Source organism: Melampsora larici-populina, assembly GCF_000204055.1.
Source record: "Melampsora larici-populina 98AG31 unplaced genomic scaffold MELLAscaffold_25, whole genome shotgun sequence".
In the NCBI taxonomy this organism is placed as follows: Eukaryota; Fungi; Basidiomycota; class Pucciniomycetes; order Pucciniales; family Melampsoraceae; genus Melampsora; species Melampsora laricis-populina.
The window spans coordinates 691399-711033 of NW_006768789.1; the positions used below are offsets into that span (position 1 = coordinate 691399).

Consider the following 19635-nt stretch of genomic DNA (forward strand, 5'->3'; position numbering starts at 1 on the left):
AATCTTTGCATTAATACTAAAAAAAATGAAGTTTCATTGAAAGAAGGCTCTCCTCCAAATATATGATAACCATGTAGTTACCATTTTTTGATGTTTTCACTCTTTATCTCATTGAAACTCAAACCACTCTACTTTCAGCAGCAGTTGAAGTGCAGTTGTGCAGCCACTGGGGTATCTGCTATGCATATCAAAAAACTTATTTTAGCCTGTGAACTAAACACTAAAGGTTTAAACTCCCATAATAGATCTGGCACTGTACATCTAAGAATAAAGCTAGCCTTCTTGACTCTCATCAAGTTTTCATTACCATCTTTATTGTTTTCCTGTGACTTGGACTGCTCAATCTGTCTGTTTTCTATGTCTGGTCTTTTTGCTGAATTTATGTATTCAGCATTATTTTGAATATCTTTGGCTGATCCCATCTTACATAGCACTTTTCCATGTGGTGACCTGCATGGCAAGAATATGCATAGTGGTTCCACCATTATACTGAGAGACAAACAGGTAAGCTGTGACAATCAGGGACTGGCTACAGTGACAGCACAGACTCTGCAATGCAACCAGAACGGGTTAGGAGCTGTTGTATTGTGCAGCAATTCTGGTGTTGATCCCTTTCGGAAGCTTGAGGGAGTATATGTTGGGTGCCAAGAACCAGTCTTTAAGACACAAGACATCATACTGATCAAACGGAACTGGAAGAATTTTCTCTTACTTCAGTTGAAGTAAAATCAACTATTATATGTCATATGCATGGTAAATTCTTGTTCCCCTTTTGTCTGGTGCTGAGTGATTTTGTTTCAGGAAGTTGCACAATGAATAGGCTGTTGTGCTGACCTGTTCTCCTATATGGATTTCATGTGTAGCCATAAGATCAAAGTAGAAAACTCATAGGACAGAAGGGACATCATCTTCAAAACAATGAGCATACGAAGAATAATCCACCACAGTTAACTCATACCTGAATGAGTCTGTTGAGCTTCATTATCATAATGTTTCCATTAGGTGCTAGGTGAGTGGAAGGGTTCTATGGCCAATAATTTCACATGTATACTGGTTGGATGATTTATCTGAATGGACAAGAGGCAATATCGCAAGAGCTGCGCACTATATTGCAGTTGCTGTGCGGTTGCGTAGTGCTTTTGGGCGCCGCAATGGTACCACAATATATAGTGGTGCCAGCGCTCTGCAACCTGGGATCAAGAACCCCGGTTCTTGCAAAAACGGCACTGCAATTGTGGTTTTAAAGGAAAATTGCATGTAATTTTCCCAATATTTATTCATAAAGTCTATGTATACATGAACTCTCTGAAAATAAAAACATACAATGGCCATATCAAACTAAAATTGAAGCTCTGGAATTTGTAAGAGATTTGTTTGAAATGTGGGTTCAAAACAACCTACAAGATTTTTTCTTAAAGATTGGTGAAAGAGAGTATGATTATGATACCAGAAAACCAAAGGATGTCAAGAAGAATTGAAATCATCCAAAGGATCTGATCAAGTCATTTTCACAATTTAGAGGTTTCTAGTGAAGTAGATATGTAATTGGTCACAAATCTCTTGGGAAATGACCATTAGTTGGATGCTTGAGGTTCATTCAATTATGCTTCCAGTGATTGAGTTGACCAGATAAAGCTTACATGATATATATTCCTATCATAGCACAACATCAAATTTCAAAAAGTCATTCAATTTCATCTTGTTGGGGGGACTTCAAAGAATCAGTTAGTGGTCATTTGTTTTTTAACTCTTGCATTTCTTCAACAAATACCTGATTCATTGATCATGGATCTTAGCTTTTTAGTTTCAATTTCCTAAATCAAGGAAAACTCACATGAATCTTTTAGTAGCCTCAGATTCTATAGAATCTAAATGCAGCCCAAATTAATCTTCCTTCTCTCTGCATGTCAATGTTTATCTTCTCCCTATTGAGCTCAAGTGTGCCTATTCAGGGCAACAAAGCTATATTTCAAACAAAAGTTCATTAAAGGATAAAATACTCATGATTTTTCTGACTCTCGATTCTAATTTTTCATCTTAATTTCTCTCTCCTTATTAAACAAAAATGAAAATCAATTTTTTCCTACTCTTTACTTATAACAACAAGGTATATTCTCCAACATTTGTAACAACCCATATAGAAAGGAACCATGAGTCTGAGATACAAGATAGTGAGAAAAACAGAGATAGAGAGAAAATGATAATAAATAATGATTCAACAAAAAGAGTCAAACAAGAAACAAGAAAGAAATTATAATTCATATTCAACATATTCAATAACCATCCATCATTTTTCTTCCATAGATCTCAAGGGAACTTCATAACTTCATAAATTCATACACCATTTGATTTTGGTTTGCATTAACCATTCAAGATATCATTTTTTTGTAATCATCTATGATCAGGATTAGCCACAAACAAAATCGGTTTCTTAACTAAACCATGTAAAACCTTTTGATTTTTTCCATTTCCTACTTGAATTCCAAGACCTGAAACCGAACTTGAACTAGTAGAACTCAAAGGGTTTTCTTTTCCATTTTCAAATTGTTTAACAATCGCTTTAACCCCAAGTGTACCAGCTGTCAGTTTTTTATTCACAATTGGTAATGGTAAAGGTTGATCACCAAGTAATTCTCTAGGTCCAAATAAAGCATGAGATTCTAGAACTGGACTATTATCTACTGATGTGATTCTTTGTACTACGGTCATTTCAGCTTCAGCGGTTTGAATCATTGAACTGGTTGCAGTACGATTCGATGATTTACTTTGATGTTTTGATGTCTGACTTTCAACTTCATTGGAATTGATATTTGTTCTACCGTGTTCATCTACCGCCACTACATTCGCCTCCGGTTCAGGCGATGGGATTAATGGTGGCGGTGCTGGATCTCTGATAGGTTCAATAGATCGATCTACAACTTGTGAATGTTTTTCTTTAAATCGATCCCACCATGTCGCTCTTCTATCTAGTGGTTTAGGTGCAGGTAGAGGTAAAGGTTGTTGGGGAATAGGTGTGACAGGACCAGTAGTTTGTGATGGATCATGAGAATCAGGATATGTTGAAGCAAAAGTAAGAGCTGTGTGTTCGCTAAGTGATTCTTCTTCTTCTTCTGGCTCTTCTTCCCCTGCTCCTCCTTCTGGGTCACTAAATGGGTTTGGATGCCAATTCGATTGAGATGAAGAAGCATTGGAGTATTGTCGTTGTAGGTAGTGTTGATCTTCAAATGGATCTTCGAATCTAGCCACGTCTGGCATTGTCGAACTTCTTCCATCATCGCTCCACGGTGCAAGAGATGCACCAAGAAAACTAGTGGAAGTCCCAAATCCAATTTGAGATGATGCTGAACAGTCATCCAACCCCCGCCATATTCTTAATCCACCTCGAGTCTGAAAATGTTAAAATCAAACAGGTCAGCTTCCTGAAAACACAAGTAAATATCGAAAAGACTCACCGTTATCAATGGTGCAGCAGTTGGTTTTTCTGTCATGGGTGTGGGTCTAGGAAGTCTAACCCGATCAGCAAACCCATCCAAATACTTCTTCTTCCTTACATTCTGTTCTTCACCACTCAATTGACGATGATGAGGGTCATATAATGTAGCCGGTGTCGAATCCCAGATATCACTCTCTTCATCTGCCAACATATCAAACCTTTCTCTTCGTTTACGTTGAGCCCAAAAGCCTCCTATGCCTGCTAAAGCTTTCAATCCGGTTTTACCTCCTACTGCTGCTACTCCTATGTGAGGGGCATGTAAAGATTCATTCTTGAAGACTAATCCTACTTCGTCACCATCATGATCATCTTCATTGTTATAAGGTAGATCTGGACCATGAGCTCTTCTGCGATATTCTTCGGCTTCGATTCTACGAGCTTGTTGTTGTCGCTTTTGATAACGATGAAGGTATATTGATCCACCAAGGAGCGTTGCCGCACCAACAAGGGCTGCAGCGACACCGATGATAGCAGTCATCATTGAAGGTCTAGTAGTCTTGTTGGGAGTAGGTATCGGGATAGGTTTGACGGGATCGAGTGAGCCAGGGACTTGCCAACTAGGCGAATCGGTTTTCTGAGAACCCACACTTCCTCCGGCTCCCGCACCAGCCCCGGAGGATGACGCCGTGGTTTGAGCCGAAGGTGCCGACTGAGCAGATGCGATACTTTGACTCGGAACATATGTTGAAGTCCACTTGCCGGTATCGAGGTCAAAGATCGACGCTCCAGTAGGCGCAGGTAGACTACCATCAACCGGACCATATCCAAAGGTGACGATAATCCGTTGACCGACACGCGCCATAGAGTGACCCCATCGCGCTGATGGTGCACCTGTTGCCCCGGTGTTTGACAATTGGGACCAGCTGAGTTGAGTAAGATCAAGTATCCAAAGATCTGAATACACCTCAGAAGCACTGGCAGAAGCGCCACCAAAAAGCATGAGCTGCGTAGCTGAGAGTCCAACAACTGAAAGACCTCGGCGAGGTGATGGAATAGATGTGCCAGTTAGTTGTATGGTATCCCAAACTCCAGAGCAGGAAGACGAGGTGAGGTCGGGAGTAAAGCGATATAAGTTTTTCATATCAACTAGCTTGCCATCTCCACCCATGCCACCTATCACATAAAGTCGAACAACGTTGGTCGAGTCTATAAGAGTGACAGCTGAATGATCAAAGATTGCTTGTGGTGCTGGTGGACATGCTGACCAAGTACCGGATTGAGGCGAAGAGTGAGAAGCCGAGTATTGCCATAACTCGTCGAAGACTGCTTGACTTCCGTCAGCGCGTTGACCTCCGAGTGTCCATATTCTCAGTGAGTCGGGAGCACTTGCGGAGTTTGTAGAATGGCGAATACGTCGGATGGGTTGTTGAGCCCAGCCAGAGGTTTGTGGAGTGATGAGGACAAGATTAGATTGGTTGGAGGGAGACGAAGGTAGAGAGATGATCGAAGCGCTATCCGAGCCAGTGAGATTGGATGACGAAGAAGCGGATCCCCCAAAGGAAAGGATTGTAGTTTGATCTAGAAGTGGAGCAAGAGAGGAATATGATGTTGGAGGTGAAGCTGATGAATTGCTTGGTATCTGAGAACCAGAGAGGTATTGCCAAGGGGGTGAGTTGGCTGAAAAAGCTGAATCGAGCGTAAGATAGAGTAGATCGTTCGTGTCTGTTCAAGTTTGATAACGCGTCGATCATCAGCCTATATCCTTCGCGTGATGAAAGCAAGTTTAGAAAACGAGGAGCATTGTATGAAGACTGACCAGGTGCGCTTGAGTAGGTGTAGCCACCATTTCCTGAAACTTTTCCACCATAGACTAAGAGAGAATTGTCAGGTAGAAGAAGAGATGCCTGAGCCCATCTGTAGGAGAGAAGAAGCGAAGGTCAAAAATTGATTTCATGATATAATGAAATTAAAAAAAGATCACCGACCGTGGTTGAGATGCATATTGAGATAAATCAAGTTGAGCTAAGACAGCAGTGAATGCAGAGATCAAAGCGAATAAAGATTGAGGATGTGGTCTAAGTCTTGAATGAGACGATCTTGATTCCATTTATCGGAGAAAAGGGGATTGAGTGATAAGTTGAGATAGGAGTTAGCAGAATGTGAGATGAGAAGATGATGGTATGAAGTCTGTTGAAGTCTGTTGAAGGCCGGTGGTATAACGAAGAGATTGAGGGTGAGTTGGGTTGGCTGAGTTGTAGAATATCAGGAGATGGCAAGTGTTCTATCTGGTTGGTTGTGATTCTAATTTGCAATTTCTCAAGTTCTCAACTGAAGTGGTATTGCTGTATTGGGATGTTTGTTGATTTTTCTATCGATCAAAACAAACGCGTCCACGCGATTCTTCTTCACACGTGACTCATACACTACATATTCAAAGGGTGAAGAGATTTTTGCACTCAACGATTTACACTCATTATTGAGTGTAAATTTCGTTGTGTGCAAAAATTAACATTAGGGGGGGTAATGTTGAATTTTACACTCAATCTTGTCGAAAATTACAAGTGCAAAAAATGATGTGTAAAAAATCAAGTGTAAAATTACAAGGTGATGACCTTCACTTACACTTTTACACTCCATTTCTTACACAGAACTTTGAGTGCAAGACAAGTTCCGTGCAAAATTCGAAATATGGGGACCAATATCCACTTTTGCACCCATATAATTTACACTCATGATTCAGTGTGTTTTGTGAGGGTGCAAAACCCTAAAATGTCCCCCCACATATACAATTTTGCACCGTACCTCTTGAGTGCAAACAGATCTGGACTTAGCAAAAAAAAAAACTTAGGCAGACACCATTTAGTTGAAGCACCTCACCTCAGGCCTTTTCACCTCAGGAACTTTGAGTCAAACTTATCTCACGTGTCACATTGGCACCAGAGTTCCACCACTTAATTGGCCAATATGTATTTCAATGAGGCCGCCATAACAATTCAAAAACAACTCGAGAAAAAAGAGAAAAAATGGCTCTTGCGCTTACCTTCGCGATCATAGCCAGGAACGTGTATGTATATATATATATAAAGTAAAATCAATCAAGAAACAATGAAACGTGTATCAACCATTTAAAAAAACAATCAAAAGTATCTATTTCTTCTTCTTCCCCTTGGCCTTAGGCTTTTGTTCAGCCTGCTGACCCTCGAGGACCTTGGTTAAAGGTCCAACGGGTTCGTTAACCCGCGCTTTGGCACGCTTCTTGCCCTTCGTCACTTTCTTGACCGAGGAAGGGGAAGCAGACGGGGACTTGGCCGGGCTACCTTCTGGCGCGGTTCGCTTGTTACGCAGGCGGAGGATCAGACGCTCCGAGGTTGGGTTAGCTTCATTGGGAAGAGTATCTTCCCCAGCATCGCACTCTGCGCCGAAAGAAATAATCGGAGGTGACGGTTCAATAGGTTGAGATGCTGCAGTTCGATGGTCCACATCCACCTGGGCTGTAGGTGGTTTGAGAGCGCCTGAGATAGAGTGCATACTTCAACATCAGGTAGGCAAAAGATGACAATGGTTGCCAACACTCACTATCATCCATTTGACCTTGACCAAAAGCCCGCCTGGCTTTATCGCTTTGGGAGGACACCCGCGAAACGATGTCTTGCACATTCTCGGCCTCGTCTTGGATGCAAGGCTTCGAATCGACCGCGAGGGCCTCTTGCTGGCTGCTGACTACGAGGACAAATCAAATAAAGGTTAAACTTTGGCATGGCAATAGAAATTATCAGGAGATACTCACTCGCGGATGCAAAAGCTTGCTTCGCCATGTTTGCCGAACCTCGCACAGGTGGAACAGATGGAACAGATGGAGTGGCAAGTTTGTCAATCTGTTCGTCAAGACCTTCCAAGTCGCCAGGTCGAACAAATGGCACATTGCCAAGGGGTTCCGGATTCTTGAGGGTTATCTTGGCAATTCCACAATTTATGAGCTTCTGTTCGTCAATGTTGGGCTTGCGCGAGTAAATGACCCAGCTGGTGTAAGGTTGGGGGCCAGCAATCAAGGACAAGTCTTGACCTAGCAGCTGGGCACGGCCGTCATCCTTGCGGTCATCAAAGAACCACACCCCACGCACACCATCGACGTGTCTTACCAATTTACACCAGTAATGGCTGAACGCCCAGAACCCACGAGAGACAATTTCATAGTCGACGTTGTCGAGCCTTATCGTTTCAGGCCAGTTCATATCGCCCATGAAAGAGGCACGATCCTCATCGCCAAGGCCTCCAACACCACCTAGGAGGAAGTAGACGTTGATTGGCCTTTTTGAGAAGTCCAACCGACATCGCTCATATAACCGAGGAACTCCACCGGAAGGATCCAACTCTAGGTGAGTGACTTCGTTCTCACTCACCGCGTCCTCGTCGGCCTGGGTTGCCGTAGGTTGCCGGGAAAGTCCTTTGCGATGGGCTTTCAGACAAGTGGGACAGCATCTGGGAATGACTGAGAAGAGGCCATCGGTTTGCCAGGCAGAGAGCAGCTCGGTGACATCTGAGTATCTGATGTTGGCCTCGTGGAAGAGATCCGTCGTCAAGACAACCTTGGCTTTGACCATGGTTTCCGTTTCTTGATGGGCGCCATTGGCGCTGCATTGATAATCGCGAAGGAGGTCGTACGCAAAATGTCAACCGGCTGCGGTGGGATGCTTCTTGGACATTAGGAGATAATCCATGAAGAGATCGGCTGAGCAGAACGCGTCCGTGACAAAAGAGTCCGGCGACAACTGTTGGATGGCCGTTTGAAGAGACTTGAGCCCGCGAGATAAAACGGATTTGATGTGCGAGGCACGATGCATCTCGGATGACACCCGGGACGAGTAATGGCGGATGAGTTTCGAGGTGATATCTTTGCTCTTACCGGTGCCTTGGATCCACAAAGGCGAGAACGTGGGGAACAGGGCTTCCAGAGTGGCTGTTTCCCAGCACCGATTCTGCTTACCAGGTTCGTTACTGGCTGAGTAAGCTTGATACGAAGAGTGTGGATCTCGGTTAACATTCGCCGAACCAGCCGGTCGACCGAGCTTCTTCGAAGGCAGAAGCGCCTCCGTCGTATCCGGCGGCCGACCATCGTTAACGTCCGGGCGCCGTCTGGTGTGTTCTTTGGACCAGCCTAAGGTTTCAACTACCGAGTCCCAGTTGGAACCGTACTTCACCGGGATTCCACGGCGAAGCTGATCATAGTCGCGGTTGAGGGACTTCACAAACAAGAGAAGCTGAATGAAGCCTTGCATGATGGTGCATTGGCCGGACCTACAACGAAGTCAATGTGGATTAGTACTTAAATCCCAACTGACCAAGGGAGTAAAGTCACGTTAAGGAAGAAAACCACTCACGATAAAATGTAGTATTGACGATGCATTGATTCTTGCCCATTAGTGGTATCAGGCACGTCAGCCTCAGGCTCATCAGGAAGCGGAGGATCGTCCAAAGGAAGGCGACCACAGGCAGTAAAGAGCATTGAGTGAATGTCGGCGGTATTCCACCAGTCTAGCCAGGCCTTCGATTTAGGAAAGAGGCGAAAGATATGATCGAATTTGTCGCCTAAGCTTTTACCGCCGGGTTGAACTGGCTCTAAGAGATCGTAAGCCAAGCGTTTGAAATTGCCCTTCAAGTAAACGTCCCTGATTAGTCACATATAAACCCATGCCGGAACATGCGAATAAGTATGGTGAAGGCCACTCACCACTTGGCTCACATCGACAATGTTCCGATTTTTCTTGACCCGGGTGATGGACTGCCTATAATGCTCGTGACAACCCTTAAGCTTATCCAAAGCTTTGGCCGGATCCCTTTCGTTAAAGACGTCCATGTACGCCGCGATGAAACCTTTCTTCTGAGCCGCCGAGAAATCGACCACTTGCTGAGACAAGAGGTCCCGCTCGTGGAAAGAGAGACCAGCATCGTAAATTTGTTTGAGCAACGTGGTAAAATGGGCTCGATAATGATTGACGTTGAGCCCCCACATCCAAGTAAGCTGGATGGGGATCCAACGGTGCATGACTTCGCTGTACATAGACGTGGTAAGAAGATAGCCGTTCTTGAAAAATCGGTATGTGACGTCTGACAACAAGCCACCCGAGTAGACCTTGCCGAACTGGTCCCTTCGGACCAACTGCTCCGCCATCCATTCCGTCTGAAAGGTAATGTGGACGGCGTCGCCCAGAAGAGAAGTCGAAATCAATCGGAGGCCGTTTCTGTGAGTTTCAAAACCGAGTGAGTATTCCACAGCCGAAACCAGAAAAGCTAAGAGTCATTACCTTCCCCAATGCATGAGATCAATGATCAGGCGATCACCTCCTCCCTTGCTCTCTTTCTCGGGCATGAGGCCCTTCTCGACAAGGACCTTACGACGTAAGTAACCTAGCCGTCCACCGTTCGAAAACGCTGGGTGGATGTTGATGACGGGCGAAGTGACTGTTTGGCCTGCGCCGGCCTGTCCAACCTGAGAGATCCCATTCGCGATGTTAGTGTGTTGCCTGAGTTGTTGTACATAACAGCTGTTACCCACCTTGAGGACCAAAGGGCCGGCCTTTGGATTCTTCACAAGTTCTTCGGTCAACTCCATCATAGCCATCGGGTCGGCCTTCTTCGAAGCCGGCCAAGGGTGTTTGTGGACACCGGAGTGGCGAAGGACTGCCCAACCGGAATCTTTCTCAATATCAACTCGGCAGGACGTGTCATTGCATTCGGTCCAAAAGTGATTCCCGTTGCATTCAACAGCTGGACAAACTGGGTGCCTACACATGCGAAGAAAGTAAGGATCAACGGTGTCAGTTGTGGTAAAAGCAAGTAGGAGGAGGTGAAACATTAGTACTTACTCAGCAATGAATTCGGCTGCTTTGCCTTCAGCAGTAGGTGGCGGCCCGGCGTAATTGCAGAAGTCGTCATCGCACTGTAATACACCAAGACACTTGTACCATATTGTTTTCCAAGGACCCGTTTTCGAACCGTGAGATTTTTGAGTATGAGTGAAAGCCACATGCCCGAAGTTGATAACTGGTGCAATAGGATCTTGAACAAGTATAGTCTCGCCGTTGGGATAAATCGGATAGCCTTGAGGATCGATAGTGCAACCGTGATCAATGAAGGTCTGAAGCTTGCCCGTTGCCGGAACCGGGATCTTAAACTTCTTGCCTTTCTTTTTGGGCAAGCGTCTTTTGAGTTTCAACACGGGTGAAGGCGTTTCGGGTAGATGAGTGAGACCTGGTGAAATCGGGACCTCCTTCGGACTGGTGTCATCGAATGAAGCCATTGGTTGAGGCGCAGCAAGGCCTTCCAAAGAGCGGTCAGAATGAGTGTCAGACATGATGAGATGGCTGAATGAGGGTTTGGCGAGATCGAAGGCAAACGAGGTACGATTTTGATTAAAAAGGTATAACTGGTAGAGATAATGTAACAAATGAAATCGATGGAAGCAGTGAATGTGATAGGATTGATGAATTTGGGAGATACGATAAGTATGGTAAAGCTGCTGGCAAATCCAAAATGAAACATATAAGTCTTGCGGTTGAGACGGTGAGGGGATAGAAAGAGATAAAGAGAAACTCGAAGGCGTCCGTTGGGGTGATCCATTGGGGGTCCCAAGGATCAAACGCAGGGATGGAAGGGCCATCTTCCTTGGCTAGGTCGACCCGAATGTGAATCGAGATGGCGGTCTGAGAAGGAGGTACGGTAAGCTAAAGGTCCAGATCACATCAAGGATGAGGGTGAGGGAGTGGGATGTCGAGATGCCTTCGTCCTTTTGAGGACATTGAGGTTGGTGTGGTCGTGGTTCGTCGAGGTGTACGCCGGTGGAATGGAGGAAGGGAAGGTAAGGTTAGGGCAGCGTTGAGGTAAGGCCGGTCAGATGCATGTGGTAAAGTCCAATCAAAGAGCTGAATGCTTCTTTGTTTTGACGTGAAGGATATCGATGGTGAGGTGATGGTGGATGTGGTGATGACGGTATCTGCTCAAACTTAGCCCACATCCGATCGGTTATGTCGGTGACCCGGCCTATCGCCGCCAAACGAAAAGACTGGGTTCATCACCTGGGTTCTGTGTAAAATTCTATTTGGGGGTCGGTCCTTTGAAAAAATACACTGCGTGTATTTACGTCCAACTTTGAGTGTAAGACCGGCCGGGCGTAAATTTGCAAATCTGGGGCCCTTACAGATTTTTGCACGTGATTTATTTTGCCCTCATTATTGTGTGTAAGAAAAGGAGGGCAAAATTGTAGGGAGGTCACGTGTACATACATTTTTACACTTGATTTTTTACACATCATTTTTTGCACTTGTAATTTTCGACAAGATTGAGTGTAAAATTCAACATTACCCCCCCCTAATGTTAATTTTTGCACACGACGGAATTTACACTCAATAATGAGTGTAAATCGTTGAGTGCAAAAATCTATCGACCCATATTCAAAACAGTTCCAACACATGCTAATTTGATTCAAACTGGTTTTGAAGGGCTCCTTGTCTCTTCCAAATTCCCTGTTAGCTGACTTGTAACCTCTTGTAACCTCACAGTTTATAACAAGATCATGCATCACACAACAAGAGGAATGAACGGTTCAAAAAACAAATGTCGATATTATTATAGGTAATTTTATCATGACTTCTGCAAGATTTTTCATTCTAATCCTATTCTTGTGCAAATTCATGGAGAGTCAAAGAAGATTTACATTTCGAAGAGGAATTTAATCATTTTACAAGAAGTCTAACAAACAGAGATAAGTAGTTGACAAATCTTCAGAGTCCAGGCTACGTAACAATGGGTCACCAAGGTGGGCGCAACGCATACATCATGACATGTTGTGACTCTGAATAAGAGATCTGATAAAGAGAAGGTTACACGAGAAACACCATTTGCAGACGTATAATGATTGTTGAACAAAAGACAAGTTATATCATCAAGGCCACAGTGATTTGTAGAGCGTCATTTGCTCTCTTTCTGAAAAGATTTTCGCAACATGACAAGCTGATATAAATTTGGAGTACTCCAATTTTCAGGTAATCCTTCAATCCGGTTCTTGCTGCTGTCGTTGCGGAAAAACGGCGTCATTCGTACCGTACATAGATACTTTCATCAAGGCTTCCCTTGCACTGGAAACACCGAGCCGGAGAAAGACGGCTTGACATAAAAACTTTACGTTACAGCGATTGACCATGAAGACACGAACCCAACTGCGGTCCCCACTTCTCGCGAGGCCTCGAGTGAGGATGAAGACGCAGCAGTTATATGTACAAGGATTCGATCATCTTCCCACTCAATGCCTTGTCCCACAGCACAAGCGTACCATCACACTTTGCCAGGAGGGCAAAAAGAATATGAGAAAAGTGTTTGAACATGATTTGGATTTCGTTGGGAAGTCCATGATCTACTGTTAATGTAGAGAAAAGTCAAGTAAAGGAAAACAATTGACAATTGACAATTCAAAAAACGAAGAACTACATTTGTAGAAGAATGAAATGAAGGAGAGTTAACAGTTGGATCTTTAGAATAGTGAAAGATGTAGGAAAATCAAATCGAAATTGAGTGAGTAGATATATATAAGAAGAGAAAATAGATGATGATAAGATGCACTAGATGGCAAAGAGACCACCATGAGGGTCTTCGAAACATGAAGATAACAAGGATCTAGCTATTTTTGACTAAATGTGACGTTGAAGATCATAAATAATTTAAATAGGAGTAGTACAGTATGGTTGCAATGTTTTCAGTTGAATAAGTTAGAGTGCGCTACTTATCGTGCTGATGAATCTATTCTGCATCTTCATCAATAGATCGATTGCGATGACGAGTTCGAGATTTAGCAGATTTGGAAATCACATAACCACTCGATTTCATTTGAGCAATAACTGCTGCAGCGATTTGATTGATTTGTTGACTTGTGAGACCTGAAGAAAGGCAAAGAAAATATGATGATAGAGTTAGATCCAGATGAGGTTGTAGTTAAAGGAAGAGCTTACCAGTACTGCCCTTGCCTGATCCAGAAGCGAGTGAAAGAGAATTGCTAGAAGCAAGCTTGGCGGCGAAACAACCTCCAAATCGCTTATTCACACCTGGAAATCAAATAATTGAGCTTACCTCTGTGATCTATGGTGTAATGATTTAGGAGAGAGTTTTTAATACTGACCTGTACGACATCTAACGATACAAGCAGTCTGTGTCCAACCGCCTGTGCATTTTGCTCCGCTGTTGGGATAGTAAGAAAGATACGGATGAGCTTGGTATACAAGAAGATACAATTGATTCGAAGTTTATTCACCTGGGAAAGGTCATCACCACAGTCGAGTTAACACGAACATGAGGTAATATTCCAGAATTTCCAGCTTGGTTGAGAGTCATGGTCATTGGTTTGAATGACTTGGTGGTAGCATCCTTTGAAAATGAGTAATTTCGAATAGCACCAAGTCAATTTGTTTTTTAATTGTGAATAGGAAATGTAAAGAAAAATTACTTCGTTGTATTCACAGGACATTGGTCCACCACCATCACGATTGACTTGAAAGGCTGTGACCACAAGTGATCCATTAGAATAAGCCGCTGGTAGACCGGAGCCCTCAGCTATAAAAATTCGTGTCAGCGTGATTTCAAGGCGATGATTTCCGGAAAATTTTACTTACCTTGACTTAACCATGAAGTGACATCAACCTGACCCAATTCTGGTGTAGAACCACATGCTGGGTTGGGATGATCGGTACCAGTTTGAAAAACACCAGAATCACCTCCAGCCTGAAAGAATTAATCATATTTTCATCAGCGACTGTAAACCATGAAGAAGTCGAACAAAATGAAAGGGGTGTTGTGTGATTAAAAGGGAAGTGAGTCTCACATCACCTGAACCACCCGGTCTTCTTGGATATTTTCCATCTGTGTGCTGAAAGAAACAACCAGTTAGTAAGAATGTGTTATAAAAGAAATTAAGTGTAACTGATTGCATTAAACTTACTACTCCGAATGCATGTCCAACTTTATTGTTTGAACCATGAATGGTAATAAGCGATAAATGAGCATTGACATAAGTAAGCAGTCCGAGGACTTGCAATAGATTGAAAAACGTGAACATTATTTTTGTGAATTGATGTTTCTGTCTCAAAATGAAAGAAGTAACGAAATGAATAAAAAGAAATGATAGTGAGATGTGATCAACTTCAAAAAGTTCTTTGTTGCTGAGAACAAAGGTAAAATGAAAAAGAGATATTCGGATAGAATTTGAAAGGAAAAGTTAGGATTGAACAAAGGTGTTGATGATCAATTGACAGGTTTATATATGAATGGGATAATGATATCAAGTGAATTCTAGGATATGATGATTTTTTTGGGCATTCAAGCTTCGTTGTCAATGATGAGTCACAAAGTGAATGCGTTAATGTTTATGAATGAGTTTATTTAATAAATCCAAATCCGTCAAGCCGAACCGCAGTTTAATGATAGTGGTATAAGTTGGTGATCTTGCTTATGATTTGTTTTGTTTTTTTGCTATAACTTCAGTGATTTAATCGAGGTCAAATCGAGGGAACTTCTTTTACAGAGGTTTTCATGGAATTCCACAATGAAAGCTCAAACCTTTGTAAGAGTAACACAACTTGACCGTGATGACATCGATTCTTGCTTCGACTCACAAATCACACGAACCAATCCAGTTTAGCCAAAGTAAAGCTCATTTGACGACGGATAGAGTCTAGAGATGAAGAACAAGTCAATTCAAAACATTCGATGACAGTGATGATTTGATTCGGATATGAGAAACCGTACCAGTCCAGTTTTTATCATCGCATTTTGAAAGAATTGGCATCAGTTCTATTCCATCACTATATGATGAATCTTCAAATGTCTACGAACCTTCAAAAGACAACCAATGCTAAGTTCTATCCGAGGCATTTCACACCATTTAAAGATATATCGCTGAACAGGAGCAGTATGTAGCAAACACGTTGGTTTGACCGTGAATGGCAGCTCAGCATCTTGATAATTCCAGTGACAAAGGTTGAGAGTAAAACAGATCGAAGTGTTTTGAAGGTCATGAGTCAATTGGGTTGTATGCTTGCTCTTCTGAAATCGGTTTTGACGATTTTCAATCAACTCATTTGTAATCACAATCACCTCATCACAGCTTACGATGACATCATCGACGTTTATCATTCTAGCCAAACATATTTTGTCACAATATTCAAATCAATCAATGCTCTCCACCACAATTTGACTCCTAAACTTTTCTTCCACACCTACGGAACTCATTTCTTGATTTAAGGAATATTAAAAAAATGAACAACCTGACCTTTCATCCATCCTCAGTAACAAAATCTGAACGAGAAGAACTCCTTGGTCAAACCGGCTTAACTATCTGGTTTACCGGTCTCAGTGGTAAATTCACCCTTCACTGGAAAAATTATAATGAATGGAAACCTGAATTGATCAAATACTTCTCACAGGATCAGGTAAATCAACCTTATCAACAAAACTAGAAGAAATTTTATTGAAATCAAATAAGAGGGCATTTGTATTAGATGGAGATAATATCAGAAAAGGATTAAATTCAGATTTGGGTTTTACTAATCAAGATCGAAAAGAAAATATTAGAAGGATTTCAGAAGTTAGTAAATTGTTCAATCAAAGTGGTATTATTGTTCTTGTTGCATTTATTTCACCTTTTATAGATGATAGAAGATTAGTTAGAGAGTTACATCAAATCAATGAGTTAAATTTTTTAGAAATCTATTTAGATTCTAGTCTGGAAGCTTTAGAAAATAGAGATACAAAAGGACTTTATAAAAAAGCTAGATCTGGTGAAATCAAAGGTTCTTTGCTTTCACTTTCATTTGCTTCTTTTCTTTTCCGAGCCATACAATTTCAACTGATACTTTGTTTTGTTTTGATCTTATGCTAAACATTCAAGACTTTACTGGAATCTCTTCACCATATGAGCCACCTGTTAATCCGGAAATTCATATCAAAACAGATTCACTTTCAACAGAAGATAGTTTAGAAATCATCATGGATTACTTAAAAACTCACAACTTCATTTGAGTTCTCCAAGACAAAGGCGGAGACTGAGAGGTAGAATTAAGAAGACATGTTTTTGTTGGTTAATGAGAAGCATAATTGATTCTGTCAGATGAGATTATTTGAAATCTCTGAACTTATCTGATTTCCATCAATGTTGAGATGACTAAATGCCTCGTGGATACCTCAAAAGCTTCATCACAGCTGAATGAGTGCTTGGCAAAAAGTGTGTCAAGGTCATGTGAGTCAAATGCTCCGTAGGATATAGGAGTCCCAATTCTATCAGACCTTCTCTGATGATACACGTGAATTCTTCCTGTGAAGTGCAACACAGCCCTATGCGAACTATGAGATCATTGGAGGAGTGTACCTGGTTACAACGTTTCATCATTATCTTCCAGGGATATTCAAGGTCAGGAACAGGGAGAGTTGACGAACTTGCCTCTCGTCTCGCCTTCATTCAGCCATTATTTATATGATATCCATCAGAGATCTCTGGGCCCCTTTGACCCTCAATCCCTTTAAGAATTACTCTTGATTACCCTTTGTCATACCACTGAATTATATCCACAACAGCTAGTCTCCTGACTCACTATCCTTCAATTACTTCGAACACTGATTTCAACTTCTTTCTCTCACCCTTATACCGTGGTGACCTTGGACCCCTTCTTTGTTTCACTCGAAACTCAGATTCAACGTAAGCACTATATGTATACATCACAGTTGTCCCTTGTGACCCTGTGAAAAAGTGGCGTGCTGATCCCAAGGTGTTATGACACATTTGGCCTGATGCAGATCAATTCGAGGCGTGCCTTTTGAAGCCCACCTCGAAGCCCCGCCCCGCTTTGGCCATCTCAACTTTTAATCTCACATCAGTCCTGTTGACTGTGACTCACTCCTGATCTCTATTTCTCTCTGAAAGTGTGGATTGTTTAAAGAAGTCACCATCAGACTAATCCTCAATCTCTATCTTCAATTCTAATCTCTAATCTCCAATTCTTAATCAAACCTATCAAGAAGAACAAACCATTGATTTGAAACGATCTATCATCATGACTATCTCATCTCCATACTCAACCGATACTGAGCCAGAATCGATACTATCTAATGCAGATCAACCATATCTACCACTACAAACTTTACTTTCATCATCACCACCTACCAATTTACTCTTACTTAGGACCCGGTCAGAAAGTGAAGATCATCGAACCCCAACTGTCTCAAATCAATCTATTCCAAAGCCACAATCACCATCAAATTCAATCACACCAGTACCATCACAAGTCCCATTAGAAGCACAAACACAACTTGAGTTAGATTCAGACGATGAATTGGATCAAACTTCTCAACAAGTTCAGCATTCAACCCATTACAAAGAGTTTGGTGATATGGAAAATGAAGAAATCATTCAAGATGGTTATCTAGAGAAGAAAGGTGAACGACGAAAGACCTGGAAACGACGTTGGTTTGTGTTACGGAAGACTTCTCTAGTTTATTACAAGAACGATAAGGTAATCCCTTTTTCTATCTTAATATGTGAGAGAGATGACAAGGATACTGATTGATGTCTTACTTTGAAAGGAATATCGCCTGTTGAGAATGATTCCTTTGACTGATATCCATACCTGTGCAGAAGTTCAAGTCAAACATCATGATAATACCTTTGGAATCGTCACATCGGAGCGAACGTATTATGTAAGGGCCAAGACTAAGGCCGAGCGTGATACATGGATAAGTAAAGTAAATCAAGCGAAGGACTCACTAAAGAAAGCTATAAGGCAACATTCGGGTGATGACATCTTGATCAACAAATCTAATTCTCCACATCATAATACACCTATCATCCGCTCTGCTACCGTCATTGGGGATGGATTCGATTCGATTCGATTAGATGAATTCGGACTTAAAAAATCAGACGCTTTGAACGTGGAACCAAGAGACATAGCCACACTTGTCTCTAACACTACCTTGACTCGATCATCTAATCTGAACGCTAGCCATATCAATCGACCCACCCCATCAATCGTCTACTCACCCGATCCTTCGTCTACTGCGTCCGACTGTATCTCATCTGCATCAGATACAGCCAATCGTAGAAGGCATATACGATCCACTACTCTACTCTCGGACATCATGGCAGATCCATTAGCAAAACCATATCAACGTCGAGATCTTAGTTCTGGTAGCTCTAGTAACGATCCTACAGGTCATGATTTGACTTACCTTTCATCTGCTGTCGAAAATCTTTTGAGTAGTTCGGATGATGAGGATGAGGACGACGTAGCTGTAACTCCAGAAGCGAGCCAGTTCAATTCGTCACCACAGCCTTCCGGGATGGTCGACAACTATCCGTTGAGTATCCCGGCTGGTGAACGTAAATTGACTTTACCAGAAGCCAGTAAAACGATCAGTGAGTCCCTTCTTGTACATCTCGTCATTCTCAAACGGTTTCAACCTTTTTGAATTTTGTCCTTGCCATTGTGAACTTAAACAGTCCAAGGATATCTAATGAAACAAGGCAAACGAAAAACGTGGAGAAAACGTTATTTCACATTAACTAGTGAAAAACTAGTTTATTCACGAACGCATATGGTAAGCTGATAATTCCTTCTTTACCCTTTTCTGTAATCTCAACATTGATCGGTTTGAACACTAGATGAAAGTGGGCAACAGAGGAACGAAACAAATTTCAGTCCGAAGGATATTGGATGCTATCGAGTGTGATAAAACCACATCTTTAACATCGGATTCAAGTACAGGTGGTGGTACTGTCTCCAAGATTGAAGCAAGATGTTTCAAGATTATCACATCTGATCGAACTTATCTCTTGAATGCGCCTACCGAAGAAGATGAAATCAAATGGATTTCGGCCATCAAGTGTTTATTATCAACATTTAGAGATACGAAACGATCTGATCAGTGATCTTGGATCAGGAGAGGAGGAGGAGGGAGTCAGGAGAACTAAATCAGTTTTTTTGTTTTTTAGTTTTGTTTTCCTTTTTTTTGTTTCATGGAAATTTAATTTTTTCTTTTCATAATCAAACTCATTTTAATCATTTCTTCATGTTTGCATCAAATTTTTACTTTTTTCTGTCTCTTCATCTGTTTCTGAAAACAACAAACTATATTTCAAAATACATATCTCTCTACATTTATTTATTATTTAC

General features: G+C 42.1%; 5 protein-coding genes across 5 annotated transcripts; 2 read left to right on the top strand and 3 right to left on the bottom strand.

Moving 5' to 3' along the window:
• Positions 1–2062: 2062 nt before the first annotated feature.
• MELLADRAFT_72204 (uncharacterized protein) lies at positions 2063–2861 on the bottom strand (the record flags this gene model as incomplete). The annotated part of the gene is made up of 1 exon (XM_007411524.1): positions 2063–2861. The coding sequence occupies one exon, from the start codon at positions 2731–2733 to the stop codon at positions 2392–2394; it is 342 nt and encodes a 113-aa protein (XP_007411586.1).
• Positions 2862–6580: 3719 nt separating this feature from the next.
• Positions 6581–10784, bottom strand: MELLADRAFT_88235 (uncharacterized protein; the record flags this gene model as incomplete). The annotated part of the gene is made up of 10 exons (XM_007411523.1): positions 6581–6945; positions 7010–7153; positions 7221–7715; positions 7834–8274; positions 8337–8566; positions 8812–9083; positions 9162–9721; positions 9773–9920; positions 9987–10215; positions 10297–10784. The coding sequence occupies 10 exons, from the start codon at positions 10782–10784 to the stop codon at positions 6581–6583; spliced, it is 3372 nt and encodes a 1123-aa protein (XP_007411585.1).
• A 2001-nt stretch (positions 10785–12785) lies between these two features.
• Positions 12786–14790, bottom strand: MELLADRAFT_72205 (uncharacterized protein; the record flags this gene model as incomplete). The annotated part of the gene is made up of 8 exons (XM_007411522.1): positions 12786–13359; positions 13432–13524; positions 13599–13657; positions 13731–13843; positions 13923–14029; positions 14089–14197; positions 14298–14342; positions 14415–14790. The coding sequence occupies 8 exons, from the start codon at positions 14529–14531 to the stop codon at positions 13223–13225; spliced, it is 780 nt and encodes a 259-aa protein (XP_007411584.1).
• Positions 14791–15729: 939 nt separating this feature from the next.
• On the top strand, positions 15730–16492 carry MELLADRAFT_36977 (uncharacterized protein; the record flags this gene model as incomplete). The annotated part of the gene is made up of 3 exons (XM_007411435.1): positions 15730–15829; positions 15898–16263; positions 16362–16492. The coding sequence occupies 3 exons, from the start codon at positions 15730–15732 to the stop codon at positions 16490–16492; spliced, it is 597 nt and encodes a 198-aa protein (XP_007411497.1).
• Positions 16493–17393: 901 nt separating this feature from the next.
• Positions 17394–19391, top strand: MELLADRAFT_116896 (uncharacterized protein; the record flags this gene model as incomplete). The annotated part of the gene is made up of 4 exons (XM_007411436.1): positions 17394–17979; positions 18050–18878; positions 18963–19060; positions 19125–19391. The coding sequence occupies 4 exons, from the start codon at positions 17521–17523 to the stop codon at positions 19389–19391; spliced, it is 1653 nt and encodes a 550-aa protein (XP_007411498.1).
• Positions 19392–19635: the final 244 nt, after the last annotated feature.